At 37.2% G+C, this 19686-nt stretch overlaps 2 protein-coding genes across 2 annotated transcripts in view; both read left to right on the top strand.

The window, feature by feature from the left end:
• Positions 1-2094: 2094 nt before the first annotated feature.
• On the top strand, positions 2095-10153 carry LOC136854101 (uncharacterized). Its single transcript, XM_067130264.1, has 7 exons — positions 2095-2610; positions 2909-3070; positions 3992-4114; positions 5789-5959; positions 7328-7539; positions 9606-9681; positions 9855-10153. Exons 1-7 carry the CDS (start codon positions 2514-2516, stop codon positions 9863-9865), a joined length of 852 nt encoding a protein of 283 aa, XP_066986365.1. The 5' UTR covers positions 2095-2513; the 3' UTR covers positions 9866-10153.
• Positions 10154-14055: 3902 nt separating this feature from the next.
• Positions 14056-19686, top strand: part of LOC136854100 (tetraspanin-33-like) — a 32660-nt gene continuing 27029 nt past the window's right edge. The window contains exons 1-2 of the mRNA XM_067130263.1: positions 14056-14278; positions 19077-19283. Coding sequence (XP_066986364.1) covers positions 14201-14278; positions 19077-19283 — 285 coding nt within the window. The 5' untranslated portion in view covers positions 14056-14200. The remainder of the gene's footprint in view (positions 14279-19076; positions 19284-19686) is intronic.

The following is a 19686-nucleotide window of genomic DNA, read 5'->3' as shown; positions in this document are numbered from 1 at the left end:
GTATATCTTAGTTTCCGTCCTGGTCGTTTCGGCCGTAAGTCACTTTAGGCCGTAACATCCAAAACAATGCAAGACGTTATGTTTATGGTATTTACCATTATTATTTCATGTTTTACGTGCATCCCCAAGGGGCTGGTACTAAACACGGCGCCCATTTTGCACGTAAACGTGCTTACGGCCTAAATGACTTACGGCCGAAACGACCCGAATGCCCTAGTTTAACCAGACCACTGAGCTGATTAACAACTCTCCTAGGGCTGGCCTGAAGGATTAGATTTATTTTACTTGGCTAAGAACCAAGTGGTTACCTAGCAACGGGACCTACAGCTTATTGTGGAATGCGAACCACATTATGACGAGAAATGCATTTCTATCACCAGAAATAAATTCCTCTAATTCTTCATTGGCCAGTCGGAGAGTCGAACGCTGGGCTAACAGCGCGCTAGCAGGAGAGCTCTACCTACCCCCTCAATGAAGAACACATATTGAGAGAAACAGAGACCGAAAGTGTATACGTGTTTGTGTCTCCGTCGGCACCTGAATACCTTACCTTATTATTCTTCTTAGGGAAAGACTTGTTACGTTAACAACAATTGATTTTACATCGCAGAAAGACATTTTAATCTATGATGCACTCATCTGTTACAGTATTTTTTTTCCTTCATTTTGGTTTCGTAAGAGGAACTGAAAATCCGTTTTGCAGTTATTTATTTTAAGCTTAAGAGAATTAACAAAAATCTTTTTCGACAAGTTCTTAAACTTCCATCTCGCCCTTTAGTTCTGTCAGAGCTGGTCCGCTGGTATAGTGGTTAGTGTCGTGGAATACCAATCACGTGTCGCGGGTTCGCGTCTCCCCCAGGGCGATGAAACACACTCGTTCTGTATTATGATCAGTTAACGCTGCGGAGTTGGGTCTACGGTGGGAGGCTGAAACCAACATTCTTTGGAAGCTTGAATTTCAAGTCAGTGGCCTGGCCTCTGTGTGCTTGTTCCATGTGAATAGGTTTCATCTACTAAAATAATAATAATAATAATAATAATAATAATAATAATAATAATAATAATAATAATAATAAAAGACAAGAATGGGATTAGAGTAGGTTTAGAGCAGATTTAGATCCTACACTCACGTAACTTATGATCCCAGTGACTGTAAATCCTATTTACCATTAGCATTTCAACTCTGAGATCATTCGAAGTATATCCTCAGATAATAGATTTAACTGTATATCTGTGTTAAGATGCTAGAAAAGTCACTGATAAACTAATGTATAATGGAACTGCATATCTCTTGACAGAAACACAATAGTTTACGTGGTAAGCAAGATTATTACAATTGTTATTCATCCTGTGGTTTATAATTTCACAAATATTGTTGGTGATATTTAGGTCTAAATCGTCGATGTCGTTCATGATATCTTGCCCCTCTAGAAAGCTGATCTTGAGACTGGCTGGGCATCCTACTGTACAAAATTTGAGAACAAAATGGGGAATAGTCAAAATAAATAAGGACGATTGGGAGAGAGAGAGAGAGAGTCAAAATATCAAGCACAAATAAGGTCGATAGAGAGAGAGAAAGAGAGAGAAGTTTTATTTGTCACCTGTCAAATTCGTTCTAACTCTAAATGTAGTGGGTCAGGAGCAACTTCCGTTGTGCTTGTCCCGATTATCCTGAATATCACAAAACGTTCTTGTTGGTATCACACTGCTTATTTTGTGTTCTAATCAAGAGAAGCACTTAGCCAGGGCGGTCCTGGCTGATAATTGTCTAGTTAAGGCGGCGTTTGCACCTGAATTATCATCTGAACTTCCTACGGTGAGTGCACATAAACATATACACGTGCTTATGTATATATATTAATATATTTATATACATACATACATATGTATGTATGTATATAAATATATATGTATATATACTGTATGTGCAGTATATGTGTGTATATATATGGTTATTTATATACATATATATATATATATATATATATATATATATATATATATATATATATATATATATATATATATATATATATATATATATATATATATATGTGTGTGTGTGTGTGTGTGTGTGTACATACATATACATATAAGACAGCTAGATAGATGTGTATGTATGCATTTATTCTTCGGAACCACGTTTTACATCTTTCTCAGATGCTTGTACGAGGGATAGTACAGTAATGAAAAAGTGAAAACGCAATAATAACAAAAAATAAATATTTTAGCAAAAAAAAAGTAGAAAAACTCAGTTTAAAGGAAAATTTAAAAATTATATATAGGATTGTATAGTCTTTTTTTCGATAATGAAATAAATTCCCACACATTTTATAATTCCTAACAAATATGAATTTATACACCAGCGGAACCCAGGCCTTGGAAAAAGCGGGAAGACTTCTCAGCCATACCTTCGTCTTCTTCCCTTTGTCCTCCTCCTCTTGGACGCAAGGGTATTGGCAAAGGGACCATACTGGGACAAAGCAGGGTCCGTAGCAAGTAAGGATAACTGGATGACCTGGTTCAACCTCGAACAAGCACCCTGGACGCCAGGTCATGCTCGTATCAACGATAGCTTGGTCTCATTGGCCGTCAACAGGAGCTCCTGGTGTAAGCAACAGCTGTAGCTATCGGTCTAATTCTGATTTCAAACTGATATTTAAAAATGCGTTGGTTTGTTGTGTAAAATCACACTTGCATGAAAGATGATGAATAATATTTTCACTAAAGTTTTTTATCCTTATATCCTTATTTCTTTTTTTTTGTCCTTTTATCCCAAACGAGATACCAATGCAGGTTTTATTTCTTCTGTGCAAAATATGCCTCATAATGAGATCTGGGAAAGAAAACAGGCAAAGCATATCTTGAGCGATGCGTCTTTGAGCTTCCTTTTTTTTTCCCATGGCAGGTGAATGTCAGGTACTGTGCCAAGTGGAGCTGAACTGCTTCAGTGTGGCCGCCAGAGCACTGAGTGATGGGCTTGTGACCTGCTTCTTGTCACACCGCCGAGGTCACCTCAAGAATCTCGTCTATCAACCCGGGTTCACCGTTTATCAAAGGGCCAGTGTTGGTAAGTGCAACGTATTAAAGGATCAGTTGTCAGGACGACATCAGATATTCACGGCTGAAGGGACCTCTCGAGAATGCCGGTACGGATTTGTCGTCACAGGGAAGGTTTCTGCCTCCTTATTAGGTATAATACATGTATGTAATAAAAACAAGCTTGGAGAGTTGAGCGTATACGTTAAAACAATTCTGAGACATCACATTTCGTCAGTGTGGATAATATTAATTCGATCACGCAGACTGCACAATACTGTTGCTTTTAATGCAAATAAGCACAAAATAGCGATCTCGGCTTTGTAACAAATCATGGTCTCACGAAAAGGTTTCATAAATAGACTTTGCCTGCAAGCTATTTTAAATCATCAGACCTTCAGGATCAGGTTATTTTCCTCAATGCTGTTGCGTAATCTTGAGCGTCTATGTTTATTCAAGGGTAATTTTTATTCCAGTGATTGTTCTGATTTTGACAGCAGAAATTGCTAACTTTAATTTTAACACGTGTAATTCGTGATGATAACGAGACACGCCCTTCAGTCTAAGTTAACGTTCAAAAAAGGGTTCACACGCACATGCATGCATGCTTTTATGCATTTATGTATATAAATAGTCTGAAATTAGGAGATCCTTTATACTTTAAACTATAATCGTGTTCCATGTAATTTTAGCATATGAGAGAGAGAGAGAGAGAGAGAGAGAGAGAGAGAGAGAGAGAGAGAGAGAGAGAGGATCATGTTTAATTAAGGAAAATACCGTTGGAAAATATAGTTCAATTTGTGTTGTTCAACTTGATTTATTTACGAAACATTTATGCTTTCATTACCATACGAAAGTTCCACGCGAATTATAAATTAATTATTTTTCCATTTAGATAAACTAGAGGTATGGGAGAGAATTTCTCCCGAATTTCAGCATCATGTTTTCTCAGCTCGAGTGGGTGACGCCTGCAAAGACGACACCGAATGTTATGCAAATGACATCTATTCCAAGTGCAATGCTGGAGAATGTCAGTGCAAAGCTGGGGCTCTCTTGCGAGATGGCGTGTGCTCAGGTGTGTATTTAGATCCTTTGTAGTATTCATTTCGATCCTTTATAGTACTCATATCGGTCCTTTATGCAATGCCGTTCTATCCTCTATAGTATTTGTTTCGATTATTTATAGTATTTTTTTCTGTACTTTATATTATTCAATTTATTCTTTATTGTATTCATTTCGATCCTTTATAGTATTCGTTTCAATCGTTTATAGTATTCATTTCTGCCTTTTAAATTATTCAGTTCTGTCCTTTATAGTATTCATTTCGATCGTTTATAGTAGTCATTTCTGTCTTTTATATTATCCAGTTCTGTCCTTTATAGTATTCATTTCGATCATTTATAGTATTTTTTCTGTCCTTTGTATCATTCAGTTCTATCCTATGTAGTAATTATTTCGATCCTTTATAGTATTCATTTCAATAGTTTATAGTATTCATTTCCGTCTTTTATATTACCCAGTTCTGTCCGCTATAGTATTCATTTTGATCCTAGTATTCAATTCTATCCTTTATAATATTCATTTCGATCCTTTATAGCATTCATTTCGATTCTTTATAGTATTCACTGAAAGCACGCAGGAATTGCAGGTTTCTGAAAAGTGATACACGAATGACTAAAGTGACCGTATAGTCTGGGTAACTTTCAGGTTGTGTTTTCCAAAGACAAGAGAATCATTAAGAGTAAAACTTCTGTAATCATGTACACAATAGGTACTTAATTTTTGTCGAAAAGAAAAATGAGAACTTAATGAAAGTTGTAGAAATAACCTCAACTCCATTTGTTGCTATTCATGGATCTCTTCATTTCTGGGATCGAGGGAATATATTATGGGCAGTATCTTTCTTTAGTATTTAGTTTCCTGAATCGTGATAAAATTGGAGGTTATTAAGTAGTTGACATTTCCCACCAGATGTAACCGAGAAATATTTCGAAATTACTTGTCGTTAAAGTTTAGTACTACTTAGCACAGACAATGCAGTTCCTCTACCAAGGTAAATCCCACAGATAGGGTATGAGAAGAATAGTGGTTTTAGGTTTCAAATTGCAGACATGGGCATGTCTCTTGGAATTGATCGCCGTTCATGTTGCTCGTAAGCCAACACTAAAATTCATTACTAAGTCTGTATATATCGTTGTTGAAATAGATCACACATAAATAAGAAAAAAGACACCTGTATAAATGCCTCAATGACACGCATAAATAAGCGTGCTTAACTACAACGAATTTGGCTATCCAGGCTTAGAGCATCCGGTTCGCGTAGTTTTTTACTGCTTCGGTATTTATGCAGACTCACGCAGCAGAGTGGAATAGAGTTCAAGAAAAAAGTCATGATTTCTTTAGAGAAAAGAAACTTGAGTGCCATTTAATGGGTACAATAGTGTGAGGCAAAGTTTAAGCAAGTGTCCTCTTACTGAAACTGTTGACTGACCCAGGCAGGAACTCAAATACCGTGTTCTGAAGGACGTATTTTGTGCCCAGCTGAAAGACTATTGTATGCCCATATCTGAAAATAATGAACATTGCCGTCTCGTCTTCTGCTTCTTCTCGCTATTATTATTATCATCATTGCTATCTCAAAAACGCTTCAAGCTTCAATGGGTTTATAATCTGGTTCCTAGACTTAAAGAAATGATAGCACTGGCGCCACTAGTACTACTATTAATAATTCTATTGAACTGACTTCAGTTGACTGCCCGAAGGGATGGATAACTGGAGAACTCTCCAACAGAACCGAATGCTATTACCTGAGCCGACAGAAAGCCAAACCAAAGGCGGCCTTCGAGAAGTGTGCGTCGTTGGACCCGAAGAGCAGAATAGCAGAGATCACTGATATGGAGGAGCAGTTGGCCTTGGCAGGTTGGAGAGGCTAATGAGATGTACAGTACAGTACAGTAATTAGTTGTCACTGCTATGTTTATGTCTGATCTTCTATTGCTTAACTTATTGATTAGTCAGTGGTCTGTGTTTATTCATTCTCTCTCTCTCTCTCTCTCTCTCTCTCTCTCTCTCTCTCTCTCTCTCTCTCTCTCTCTCTCTCTCTCTCTCAAATCCCTTAATCTCTGGAAATCCGGAGAAATATTCCATCATCATTTTGTTCCAGAATTTTTTCTCTTATACAGCTATCCATGCAACATATTCTCCAACCACTGGATTAAAGAAAGAACAATAACAATTATAAAAGAATTAAAGCTTTTCATCCATTTTAGCTCCAACATAAAATTATCAGTGACACGTTTTAGCTATATCCATAGGAAACATGTCTAGACAAACACGTCTTACGCTGATACCTGTTTAAACGCCAGACCAGTCACCATAACTCGTATTTTGTTTTTACCGACGAAATTTTCAGTTTTATTGCAAAAACTCTTGATCACCCCTAAAAAGCTGCCTCAACGTTTTCATACCTCTTCTCTCATGGTACAATCAACCGTTGTATTATTCCCAAATACCTATACAAATCAATAGCTTCAGTAGTTCTGCCATCCATATTAACAGTTATTACTTCCCTCCCTGGTTCTCTAACCTAACCTTATTCTTGCTTCAGTTTACTCTTAAGTCTCTCCTCTTGCAAACATTTTCAAATTCTTTCACTAGTTCCTGCAGTTTCTCATCACTACTCCCCATCAGTAACGTAGGCTATCATCTGTAAACATCTACCTTTCCAAATCCCGTTCATGACTCATTTCTTACCGTACTACTTTGCACCTATATCTGCTGTCTTTTCTCAGACCTCTCTGGTCACTCCATCCACAGAGATATTTCTCTTATACAGTTCAAATAAAGAACCAGGTGCGAGAGAGGACTAGAGGAAGAAGAGGGACCATAATTGTTGGGGATGTTTGGTCTATTGTCCTTCAAAAAGGAAATTGTAACAAGCGTAACCTTAGAGGGAGTGCCATAGCAACGAGCCGTAGTTAAGATAAACAATAAAAAAATAAACAACAAAAAATCAGCAAAAATCACCCACCATTCTTTAAAGCCTTCACTGATTATCCGTTTATGCATAATACAGTAACATGGCCATGTGCAAATCTTCTCTCGAAAAAAGGATTTGATTGACTTAAATTTACTTGAAGTATGAGAAACACGTATTTCGCTGACTTGATATGCATTACTGGCTGCGTACAGCTATATGTACCGTACATGTGCAATTCTATAGACTGTACTACGGAGGCAGTTCTGAAGTCAAGCTAGTCATATGTTGCTTTACACGATCTTTGCCAGCAATAATGAAACGACACCTGGCTTGGTCAGACCGCATACTATTCGGCTTGACTGAATACAGTGGCAAATACAAGTACGGAGGCCTACAGAACTTTGCCGAGGGAGCTGCAGGATCAGATGACCCAGTGCATCACGACGACCATCAACCCGAAGCGACTTTCTTTGCCTGGGGAGGAAATGAGCCTAACAACCCTGTGGAACACTGCGTTGTGGTGAGTCGAGTCGGTCTATTTTGGTTGGATTAGCTGATTCTCCTCTTTCTCTCTCTCTCTCTCTCTCTCTCTCACGCACACGCACGCACCCACCCACCCACACACACACACACACACACACACACACACACACACACACGTTCATAACTGTGACTAATATCTTTTAAACAGGTTTAACGACGTTCAAAAGAAGTGACTTGGAAAGAGTCGTCTGATGTAGAGTTGCATTCTAAAAAACTGGAGAGTAAAAACAGAGAAAATTTATCTTAATGTTATAAAGTCCTTTTGCGGACATGAAAAAATCTATACCGAAAGACGCCATCGAGAAGAAGACAAAGAGGAACACGGAACAAGGAACGGGTAGACACAAGAGGCCATTTCTGAAACGCCGAGGAATACTGTTGTAAGAAAAAAGAAGTAACCAGGAATTTCTTTTGTCTGGCCAATAATTCTAGTACACAATCGATGTTGAAGCAGAGAGATTATTATCATATGTTACATCTATATATTAAAATGTTTCAGTGAAATCAGAGAAGGGAATTTTCGATTTCATACCAGTTTCTCGCTGTCGGTCCGGTTGAGATACTGGTGGCAATATTCTCCTACCAATTCTTCCTTTACTATCCTTAATAATTTTGCTACGCATATGATATAGAAACTGGCCATTCTTCTTTTGTCACTTGGTATGGTAAATGTATATCCAGCGTCTCTTATACTTAATAAATGGAACCAGAACTCAGTTCTTCCGGTCAATTATGTAGAGAGAGATTGCGTGTTCGATTGATTTATTTTTTCGAGGGGTGCAGGGTAGCCTCCTACTGCTTTATGGGTCTAATTAAGGCTGCTTTCCCCACCCCACCCTCCCTCTCTCTCTCTTTCTTTAAAAAGCTGAAACCCCGTAACGTTCCTTTACTTCGCCGTTTTGCTTTATTGTATTTAAAATTTGCAAAAAACGTGGAATTCCAAAGTTACCAGGAATGAATGAAAACTAAATGAACTGACGTAATCAATTTCTCTTTAAGTAACTTACTTAAATCAAACATATTTAATGCACAGTTGAAAGCCCAGGGATTTAGAGTCATTCTCAGGAATAATGCTGATAACTTCGAGATGATATTGTAAGATTTATTTCCATACCCGCAATGAACGGGTTGTTTAGGTATAGGCCTAATCAAGATTTCAGGATAATGTCGAAGGTTTAATACCTACGGGCTTTTTCTTGGTGATTAGGAGTTGTTTATTCATAAATTGGATTCATTAGTGAAACGAGAAGGAATTCCATGAACTTTTATTTCACGGAATAAAACGAACTGCTGTAAAACGATCGTCTTTATTTTTTATTTTTTAGCTGGCTGATAAAGTGTAACCTCTGATGAGTGGTAGGCATCAACTTGAAGTTCCACCAGCCACAATTAGTATCACTGATATCAACGGCGAAAATTTACAGTTATCTCTATAAATAGATAAATAAAAAAAACTAGAAATAAGAAGAGCATTTAAGAAGAAACAAGGACCTGATTATGAAAAAAAACATAATAAAAGAAGGAATCTGATTCATATATTTAAAAGAGACAGATTCAATAAATGCTTAAAAGTAGGAATAACCCTAGCAAAATGCTGCCGAATGTACCTTCAGACAGGAAAATTTTCTGAGACTATGGAAGGTCTTGGCGAGCTACTGTGTCCATGGCATCGCTCGCATTTTGAAAACATTGGATGGCCTATGTAGTTACCACCTAACATTAGAAATAAGATAAGGCGTTTTATAAAAATATAAAAATAAGTGCTCTTTAGTAAATCAAAATTGTTTATGCTTGTGGATTTTCTTGAGGTAAACCTAAAATTCGGTAAAGTTTTCTTTCTCGACTGAAGCCCTCTGTGGTTTATTTAGAATGCTGTGTTTTGCCTCCCTTCAGCTCAGCATTTCAAAACTTGATTCCAGCCAAGTGAACTATCCTAATTTCGCTTTTGCGTTCACACAGAACTGATGTTATGAAATGAATATGTACCAGTTTGGTGCTTTTACTTCGGAAAGGCCGTGGGTAACTTTTCGAATTTTATTTCAGATGTTCCTAGGATACAAGTGGCGATGGGCTGACGTCAACTGCAAGTTTGAGTATGTGTACCTGTGTGAAATAACAAGTACGTTTCGTGTGAAAATGTTTGAACAATTCCCAATAACATATGGTTTTATTGGTTATGATTTTGGTACAGAGAAACCCCAAGTCCTGAGAATGAAAAAATAAATAAATAACGGAAACGTTGCAAAAGGTTGTGGTTTTAAGTACATAATTTCTTTTGCATTTTTTTTTCAGTTGATGTATGAATCAACGGGACGACGAAAAACAACCCATGGTATCAGACAGCATTTCTTTAATAATGTTCACAACGGTTCTGATGTGTGCGGTCACATACCGTTGTCAATCTACTGTCCTGTAATCAATTTCAGTGGATAACTTGTTCCCATTAATGTAAAAATCCATCTTCGATGTATCTTTATCGCTTAAGCGGCTATCTGCCAAAAGCAGTCAAATGAGCATTCATTCTTAGATAGAGGCTGCTGAGGTAATGTAAGCTGATCAGATTTTATGAGTGAATAAATTAATCAATGTGCGTTGCTCATTTTACTGATATTCACATTGACTATGAATTACTCGTTAAAGGGCGCCATTAACATACAAAAGAGAAATGCCTCTTTGATCTTTTTTAATGCTGAGCACCATTATTTTCATCATTATTTTGAAGTAAAAGATCTGTTATGTTAAACTGTGCAACAAGAAGTTCTAAACGGGAGTTGCGCTCATTAACAATGACCTTTATAAGAGCCAGCGGGTAGTAAGACACTCCTGCTGTAAATAGTACATAATTCTTTGAAGCAGGAATCAGTAAAGAATGAATAAAGTTTATTCTTTTTTATTTCTAGTCACTAGCCTGATGCTTGTCCAATGTCACGCATCGAATGCTATTCCTAAGGCGAGCAAAGCAACGAACATAATTCCTTGGGGATGAATTGGGAATAAAGACCATATTTTGAATTGAAGACGTACCAGACTATAAAGAGGAGACATAAGAAAGCCATTTGCGATGAGGGGAAAAAATACTCTACGAGAAGGACTGACTGATACAAACTAGCGTCACGGCGTTTATGGCAATCGAAGGAGGAAATAAATAATTTAAGCAAAGAGAAAACAAGTATAGTTCTATGAAATCTGACTTCTGCTAACAAATTTGAAATTCCACTTCTTTTGTTCATAACCTCCTCATGAGAAATCCAAACCTTGAGGAACACCCAAGAAATATGAATGAGACCAGATGATGAGCTGACAACATTTATAATTTGCTTCATGGAAAGTTAGAAATAAGGTTACCTTAACTGATAATCTAAAAAGGGAGATGGGAATGAAAGTGTCTGAAAAGTGAGAGCTGGGTAAAGATCTGAATGAACAATAGCAGAAGTGCGCGCAAAAATGAGGATAAGAGCAGCAGATTTTCCTTGGAATATGTCGGACTTATGCATACCTCCAGGAAAAGTCCAAGAACACTGTTCGTTGGCATGTTTCACTAGACGGGCCTAGGCTTACTAAAAACACCATGAACAGCCTCTGTTCCCTATCTTGAACTGTGAATGACATCACGTTACAAAAATTACATGTAAGTGCCTTTACCAAATCAAAGGCAACACTAAAATTTAAACAAGTTTAGACTCATCTGTGGTCTAGGTTGCTTTAGATGCAACTATATCGATCTAAAAAAAAAAAAGCTTCATTAGTACATAATTTTTTCCTGTAGGCATGCTGGCAATCAGATTCAAGATACTTATTTAATGGCTTGACGATCAGCTTTTCAGCAGGCCCAGACAACGCCAGAAAGATGCGTATTGGTTAGTAATTCTTTCATAAAACACTTGATCAAGCTCCGGGAACGGATACCTAGTAGGACGATTTTCGCTCTACTGAAGAAAAGTATTTAAATACAAAACCTATAAAATGTCTTCTGTTGTGTGAAGGGACGTGAGACAATTTTTTTTTTATTTTTTTTATAATGGGTAGGACCATCTGGCTCTTCATTCCAACTGGCAAAATACCTAGAATTCTTTTCATTTCCCCTGAATGAACAACCCTGTTTTGCAAGTGTCGGGAAAAGGAGCGTCCGTTAAACAGTGGCCAGCCTCGGTTGCCGAGGCTGGCCACTTTATAGACAGCGCTGAAAATATATTCCAAATTGAAGACCCCAGTGGAGGAAGTAGAGAGTTGGATGTACAACTAAATAAATTAAAAAGGACACACGCATGGTGGGGTAAAAACTGAACTTTTAAAGTGTTTAAAATCTAAAAAAACACAAATAAAGATTACGAAGAAGAGGAACGAAGAAGTACTAATTCATTAGCACCTAAATATTAAGGATTAGATACTAAATTTATTGAAAATAGAACATTGAAATCTAAGTTCATAACCCGAAGAATATAGTCTCGGCCCTCTTTTATATTATCATTTTTTGCTGTGTAAGTACTGTAGATGAATATAAAATGCAAGTTTTAAATATGCGAAGGGGCTCCATCAAGCATTACTGCTCATGATGGGCTAGTAACTTGGTCACACCATGGCCTTCGGCGCGTACACCCAGGCAAGATGTATGTTTTGACTTACTATGAAATAAATAGGACGGGCAGACACATGTAAGAGACCTGATCAAGCTATAAACTGCATCAAGTTTAATTGCAAACATGAGCATTGGTGAATACAAATTAACGGAGCTAAGATGTAAAAAAGATATTGATAGAAAGCAGGCGGACAACAAAATAATTTTCCTCAGGAAATAAAAATAGCCAAAGCTTGGAGCTAAAAATATTTAATAAGAATGAGCGACGGCTATGACGTCGAAGAAAAAAATGATTCAAGAAGACTACAACTGTCCGACTAACAAAAGGGCCACGCCTCATGGACCAAATACGGACTGATAAGAGAGCATTAAGGTAATCATAAACGATAAACAAACAAACTAGACTAGATTAAAACAAAAATGAAATAAGTTTCTCATCGCCCTTGAAACCTTAACAGTTTCAGTGAAACTGTTGCTAAAGGTCTCCGCCAATGATTCATTTCACCCTCTTTCGTGTGCTACACCATGGCTGAGTTAAGCAGTTTATGATTCACTTGGCTTTTGGAACGTTGCTAATCTTACAAATAAAAAACATTCAGTTGTCGCCTTCGTTCTCAGTCCAACCGAGAGAATCTATTAAGATAATTACGAATCCTAAACGGTAGAATTCATGTACTTAATTAATGTTTGAACCTCTTTGCTGTAAGAGTTGGCAGTGGTCAAATAAGGAAATTGTGAGTAATAAGACCCACGAACAGTTCGTAGAATCGTGAAAGAAGTTTCTGTAATAACAATAAAACTATTGCTCCTCCATGAATAAAATTATTACTGCATCACAACATTTTACCTGTTTCTATCACTATTTTTTTGCTTTGTCATAAGCTTGTGAAATGATTTGAAAACTTTATGCTGCATCGTTAGTTCTAATTTTCTTGTGCCTTTTAGAAACTATAGAAGACAACTAAAGTGGCAATAAGACTTGATTGAATACTCAGAAGGGAGTGTCTAAAAAAATATAAATCGTTATCATATATTTTGTTACAATCACCAATACTCTGTCTTATTTTTCTTTCTCTCCCGAAAGTTTTTTTTTCATTCTGGTAATGGTGACGTCACCGATATGAGAAAGTGAGAATGTGTTGAGTGTACGATAATTATTTTACACGAATGAAACTTTTCAGTAATTTTCGTGTGATAATTCTAGAAGTCGGATTCTCCCTTCTGGTACATTTAGCGTTTTATTAGTGTATAAGAATGTGTTTAGCCTACTGGTTGCCAAATCTTACAAATTTGCTGGCTGAAAATCGTTATCTATGTGTAGCTTTTCACCAAGTACTTTGGAGTGATCGCTCCCAGCTGCCGAGATCAGTCGTAGGAACAAAGTACTTTTTAAGAGATAAGAAATATCTAAAAAAAAGTGCAAACAATTAAGAGACATGCTTATTCATAATTATGAGCAGGCTACTATGAGGTTTCTTAGATGAAAGGGTTTTGCAAATTTACACACACACACACGGCACACACACACATTACACACTACACACACACACACACACACACACACACACACACACACACACACACACATATATATATATATATATATATATATATATATATATATATATATATATATATATATATATGTGTGTGTGTGTGTGTGTGTGTGTGTGTGTATGTGTGTGTTTGCATATGTTTGTGTATGTATTACATACATATATGCATAGTAAATACAGTCTGTGTACGTGTCTGTATGTAGTTACTGTAATTTTTCAACCCAAACACCACGGCTAAAGAGCGGCAGCAACAGAAAAAACATACATACAAACAAAAGAACAAACTCATCAAGGACACCTACGGACTGAGGAGAACCGACACTTTTAGCCTTCTGTACGATACTCGTCCTGACGTATTTGTTATTGTCTAACTTGCAGTGAGAAGTGGAAGAACTTGGTTTAGTCACTGTTGTGTACAATTAGTTGAAGTGGTCTCGTACGCGTTCCCAGGAACTTTCCCTAACTTTTTTCATGTTCTAACTCTAGCAGGGTCACTTGAACTCAAAATGGCGAGAAGGAGAGACTACACATACATTAGTCCCTGCATAAAGTGGACTTTATTTTTCTTCAACTTCTTATTTTGGGTGAGTCGAGTACAGGAAGTTCCTCAGCCTAGGCCTGTGCGTCAAAGGCAGGGTAGCCAGTGAGCTCATCTTCTTTACCTGGAATTTGGACCTTGGAAACTCCAAATTTTTTAAACTCGTGATTTAGGTTTTAATTTTTGAATTTGCCTAATTTTTGGTTGATACTAAGATTATTTTATAGTAGTCGTGATTAAATTTAAGTTGGTATTTTAGCCAGCTTCCCGTAACCTAGGCTAGCCTACAGAGTAGGCCTATAGGTTTGTATAGACTTAACCATGTACGATAGGCTATGCTACTTTTTGTTTTGCCCAAGTGTTTGTTTAGGCTGAGGCCTCCGTTAGGTAATACATAAGGTACTTTGGTATATAGGCTAGGTAAGAGCTCCACATAGACTATTACCTTGGAAATTGATTTGATAGAACTATATAGTAGCTCCACGACGGCGACTGCCTTCTAACTTAACTTTTTCTACAGTTTTTTTGGTTGCTAATTATGAATTTACCTTTATTTGGCGCTCGAGTGTAATTAACCTGTAATTAACCCCTGAAGTCCATCCAACAAAGGGTTTCCATATGCGATCTTCACAAGACAGAACACGGGTACGTCTGTTTCGAACGGTTCATATCCCGTCTGGCAAGTGCAATAACTTGTTAACGTATGGGTACCCCCCCCCGGGCCAGTACTAAACACGGTGAAGGGACATTCCATTTGGCTGACAACAAACAGATGCACCACCAGCATCAGAACTCCTAAATGTGTAGAAAAAACCAGTTGAAAAGGTAAAAAGAGGCACGGAGCTAATATATAGAATTACCATGGATTTTTCCTATACTTTTAGTGTTGCTGGTGAAGGAGGTGGTGTTGTTTATTGTTGGTCCATTATTATTAACTTCATATCTGCCCAACATGGTTTGGGACCCTTTGGGAAGGCGGCATTTAGGAAACATTGGGAGGTGGACTGGACTGCCAGACCGGAATAGTTCAGCGCATGAGCAAGTCATTAGGGAGGGGAGGCATATGTTTAAGAAGGGATTGGTTAAGGAAACCTATAGTAAAAACTTTACTTTCTTTAGTTGCACAGCATGATTCCCGCCCGACATCGACCGGGACAGGTTCCTCATACATAAATAGACATAACCATTCCTATAATGCAAGGTCCTGACCTAACCTGATCTTACCTACCTAGCCTAACTTAGGGTGACATGCCCTGACCTGGCCAGGTCCCCCCCCCCCCCAAAAGGCCGTAACCTGTCCCGGTTGGCGACTGGCGGGAATCGGGCCGCACAACTAAAATACAGTTTTACCAAACCTATTGTTAAAGGAAATATACTAACCTAACATGACCTAACCTAACCTTACCTAACCTAGCAGGCCGTGTTACCTGTACTTAGTTGGGGGACTCTGCCCCCTGAACCCCCAGGTGAAAGAAACTTCACTCTTTACCAAAAGCTTTTACCAAAAGCTCCCTTATAAGATTGCACATGCGCAGAAGCATTCCAGGATGGCCAGCATACAACTTATGAGGTTAATTACAGGTTAATTACAGTTGACCAACAAAAAATAATGGTAAATTCTTGATAAACAACCAAAATTCTATAGGAAAAATCAATTTCCAAAGTAACACCCCATGCGGAGCTATTGCTTAGCTCTACCTGATGGTAGAACGTATGATTCTGTGCCATAGGCCCATGTTAGATTAGACCTAAATAATATTTCATGTCTTGGTAATGCTGCAATACTTTTAATTTGTATCCAGATGCCTGAAACCATATCGGCTAGCTTATGCAGTTAATTATACTTAAAACTGTTAGGGCTGTTGCGTGTTGGACCTGAAAATATAATTTTCCTGTGTTTTAACTTGTCGTTTGAAAGTGCCAGGGTAAATGTAAAGGAGACGGGTGCATGAAGATAGTGTTTATTAATATGATTGTTTGGTTAAACACTAGAAAATGGGGTAATCCTACATTTTAGGGGTCCAAATTCACTGCTTCCTTTTGTGTGTTCAAGTGCTTTTTCTATTTTCAATTTCTTCTTTTGGCTAAAAAATGAGTAGTTTTTCTGCTTACAGAAGCATAAATTGTAAGAAAGCAAAGAGAATAAAGCTCTCCAAATAGTGTTAATTTCCCCGCAACTGTGGAATGAGTGCTCAGGAACCAGGAACCAGATAGGAACCAGGCACAGGCTATTGCTCTTCAGCAGCCACTTTTTGAAAAATCTGTAAAAATGATCAGTTTATCTGATTGCAGATGTAGAGATTTACGATTTTCTCAAAATTCTATGTGTCCGTATCCCCTAAGACTTGTTTTTGTTTATTTATGTTCCCCTTTTATTCCATTTGTTTTTGTTTTATGTTTTTATGTTCATTCCTGAGGAACTGGTTTCAGTGCCAGCCCCTCGGGGGTGAAAGCAAAACCATAAAAGACAGGAAATTTCTCAAATGATCTCACCTGTACTGCATTTGCCTATTTACACCCTTTCTTTTATACCTTAGTCATAAAATTATATTAAACAATATTTTCATGTGGCCGTCTACTTTACAGTTAGCAGTTTCTGACCTAATCCGTCACACCTAACGTAACCTAACCTAACCAGCCTAACCTAGGCACCAGATCATTATTACATTGCTTGATGTTAAGTCTGGAAACATTCCGTAAACTTACTTAATCTGAATGAGAACTATGAGTGGGATTAACACCCTTGTATTTTGCTCATTTTGTGTTTTCACCACCCAAAACCCACATCCTTGTATTTTGATCATTTTGTGTTTTCACCACCTCAACCCACATTCCCACTACATATGGTCCCTTGAATTGTAGGACATAGCCCAAGTGTGGGGTCACAGTCTCTAAAAGTACTTATTTATTTATTTGTTAAAGTGAAATACAGAAATTTATCCCAGTCTGACCTTTAACACTACTTCTTAACTGCAAAAGGGAGTGACCCCTGTAGGGAAAAAGCACACACTTTTTGTCCCATTCTGATTCCTGGCGAATTTACTTTTTCAATTTGTTTTGCGGAGGAGAGGCATTTAATCAGCGAAAGGGATTATCAGGCTTGCAAATGGATAAAGAGTCATTTTACACCTTCTGCAATATAAAAAAATATATCTTTTATGATCTTGTCAGCACTTCTTAAATACTATGCCTTTATTGCCAAACTAGAGAAATTATTGCGAAAAATGGTTGAAGTCGGACAACATCAGGATGTGGTAGCATAAGAATTTATGAAGTTTTAATTGGTTGGGAAATGTTGGCCACCTATTTATCAGGTAACAGAAAAACAAAAAAGCTCCCATAAGTGCTAACGAATAGCACTCTACTATAACTACTTATCACCTCCCAATAAAGAACTTGGAATGGAACAAACTTGAAACAATAACACTGGACTTGGAAATGCAAGTTTTCACATCCAATTTGGTAAATACAGTACTGTAGAACGTGACTTTTTACTTCTGTGCCCCATATATTCCCTGTGGATAAAATGCCAAAATGACCATTATTTGACCATTCCTGGTATTAAATTGGTAGGGTATTTCCCATGGGGCTGCTACCAGTGCTGTACACATCAACTCAGTAGTCTGATGAATCTCAATCACATGAACTAGCTTGGAAGTTTTCTTTATTAGCTTAGCTTATGGACTTTCAAGAAAACAAACTACATTATAAGTTTTTGCTTATCCTATAAATATAACCTAAAGCTCTCATTTTGCAGTTCTTGGATTGGCTTCGTCCCAAGACCTCCGTTTATTTTTAGAAAACATTGAAATACTGTAAGACAGGGAGACATATTATAGGCATTCAAGCTTTGCTATTTCTGCCTTTTTCACTCCTTAGCTGAGCATAATCTTAAAGAAATTAGATTAGGATTTTTAAGGATAATTAGTCATGCCTGTTTAAAACTTTCTTTCATAGTTTCTGTAATTGTAAAACATTCTTTCATAGTTTCTATAATTGTAATTCAGTCAGAATTGGAACATGATTTCTATACTGAGAGTTCTCATTTATAAAACAAATTTAAAAATTCAAGAGTAGTGTAGTATAATAAAAAGTATCCAGTGTGGTTCATAATTGTGGCATGTTAAGAACAGGTTTTGTGTTGCCAAGTAAGATTAGGAAGCTCAATAAGTTGCAGTTCTGCATAGCAGGTAAATCTGGATGGATATAGGAATTTATACATTTGATAATAATGAAAATTGTAGTTAGCTGCAGTGAAGCTTTATTTGTAGAAGCAGTTATTTGTTGGATGTTTGTTATTTGTTTCTTGCACTGTACATCTGTAGGCAGTCTTTTAAAAGACTGTGACAAGTAACCCTTTAAAAAGTATAGATACAGAATTGCTAAACAGAAGCACAGGTGTACAGTAAACCTCCCTATTTGCGGACTCTTGTATTCGCGGATTTCTCTGTGGAACATATATACCCATTACTGTATTCGCGGAAAATTCCCCCATTCGCAGTATTTTTCACTGAGAAATATTCACTAATTACTGTATTTTCATATTTTTATGACTAAATGCACTTTTTATGATAAAACTATTAAAATACTCAGGTATAAGCATTTTTAGAGTTTTTTTTTGTGTTTAAATTATCAAAATAGGCAGTTCTAAGTGTTTTTAGAGGGGTTTTAAGTATTCGCGGATTTTAGCTACTCGCGGGGGGGGTGGTTGCGGTACACATCCTCCATGAATACGGGGGTGTTTCACTGTATATGCTGTGTAAGATTTTTTATTTTGAGCATATAACATATATTTGTTGTGGTTATGAAATGTATATTAATGTAGCTCTCTCTGACTCACACAGGTTTTTGGACTTCTCATAATAGCCATTGGTTTGTATGGAGTCGTCTTTACTGCACAAGATCTCTATGGTCTTAAGTCAGTAGAAATTGCTTACATTGTCATAACGGACCTCAGTGGAGTAATGGTTGCCTTAGGAAGTGTCATCTTCATAGTTTCATTTGCTGGATGTGTTGGTGCTTTAAGAGAAAATCTTTGTCTCTTAAAATTGGTAAGTTATGCTTTGTGTGGGTTTTCCATGTTTTCATTAGATTTTCATGGTCTTATAATCTTAAATGAATACATTTTGCTATTTTGAGAAAGGGTGATAAGCAGTTATAAATGTAGTAGATAGAGAGGTAGAATGATAAAGACTAATAATGAAGGACCAGAAAATCATGGAGAAATTGCCAAATTGAAGACCTAGACAAGCTGAAAGTTCAGGCAAAAATTGCTTTCTTAGCGAGTGGAAAGTGTGATCAAAGAATTGTTAATGGTGGGTGGACAGGTACTGTACTACACCTGCTTTTGATTGAGTGACATGGAATGTGTGGGTTAGGCTTTGTGAGAGTGACTCGCGCATTGTGCATTCCAGATGTGCATTACATATTTCTTGTTAGGTAGCCTATATAAGT

This window comes from Macrobrachium rosenbergii, chromosome 28 (assembly GCF_040412425.1).
Source record: "Macrobrachium rosenbergii isolate ZJJX-2024 chromosome 28, ASM4041242v1, whole genome shotgun sequence".
Classification (NCBI taxonomy): Eukaryota; Metazoa; Arthropoda; class Malacostraca; order Decapoda; family Palaemonidae; genus Macrobrachium; species Macrobrachium rosenbergii.
The sequence above is the reverse complement of the archived record's forward strand: the minus strand, read 5'-3'. Positions and strand labels throughout refer to the sequence as shown.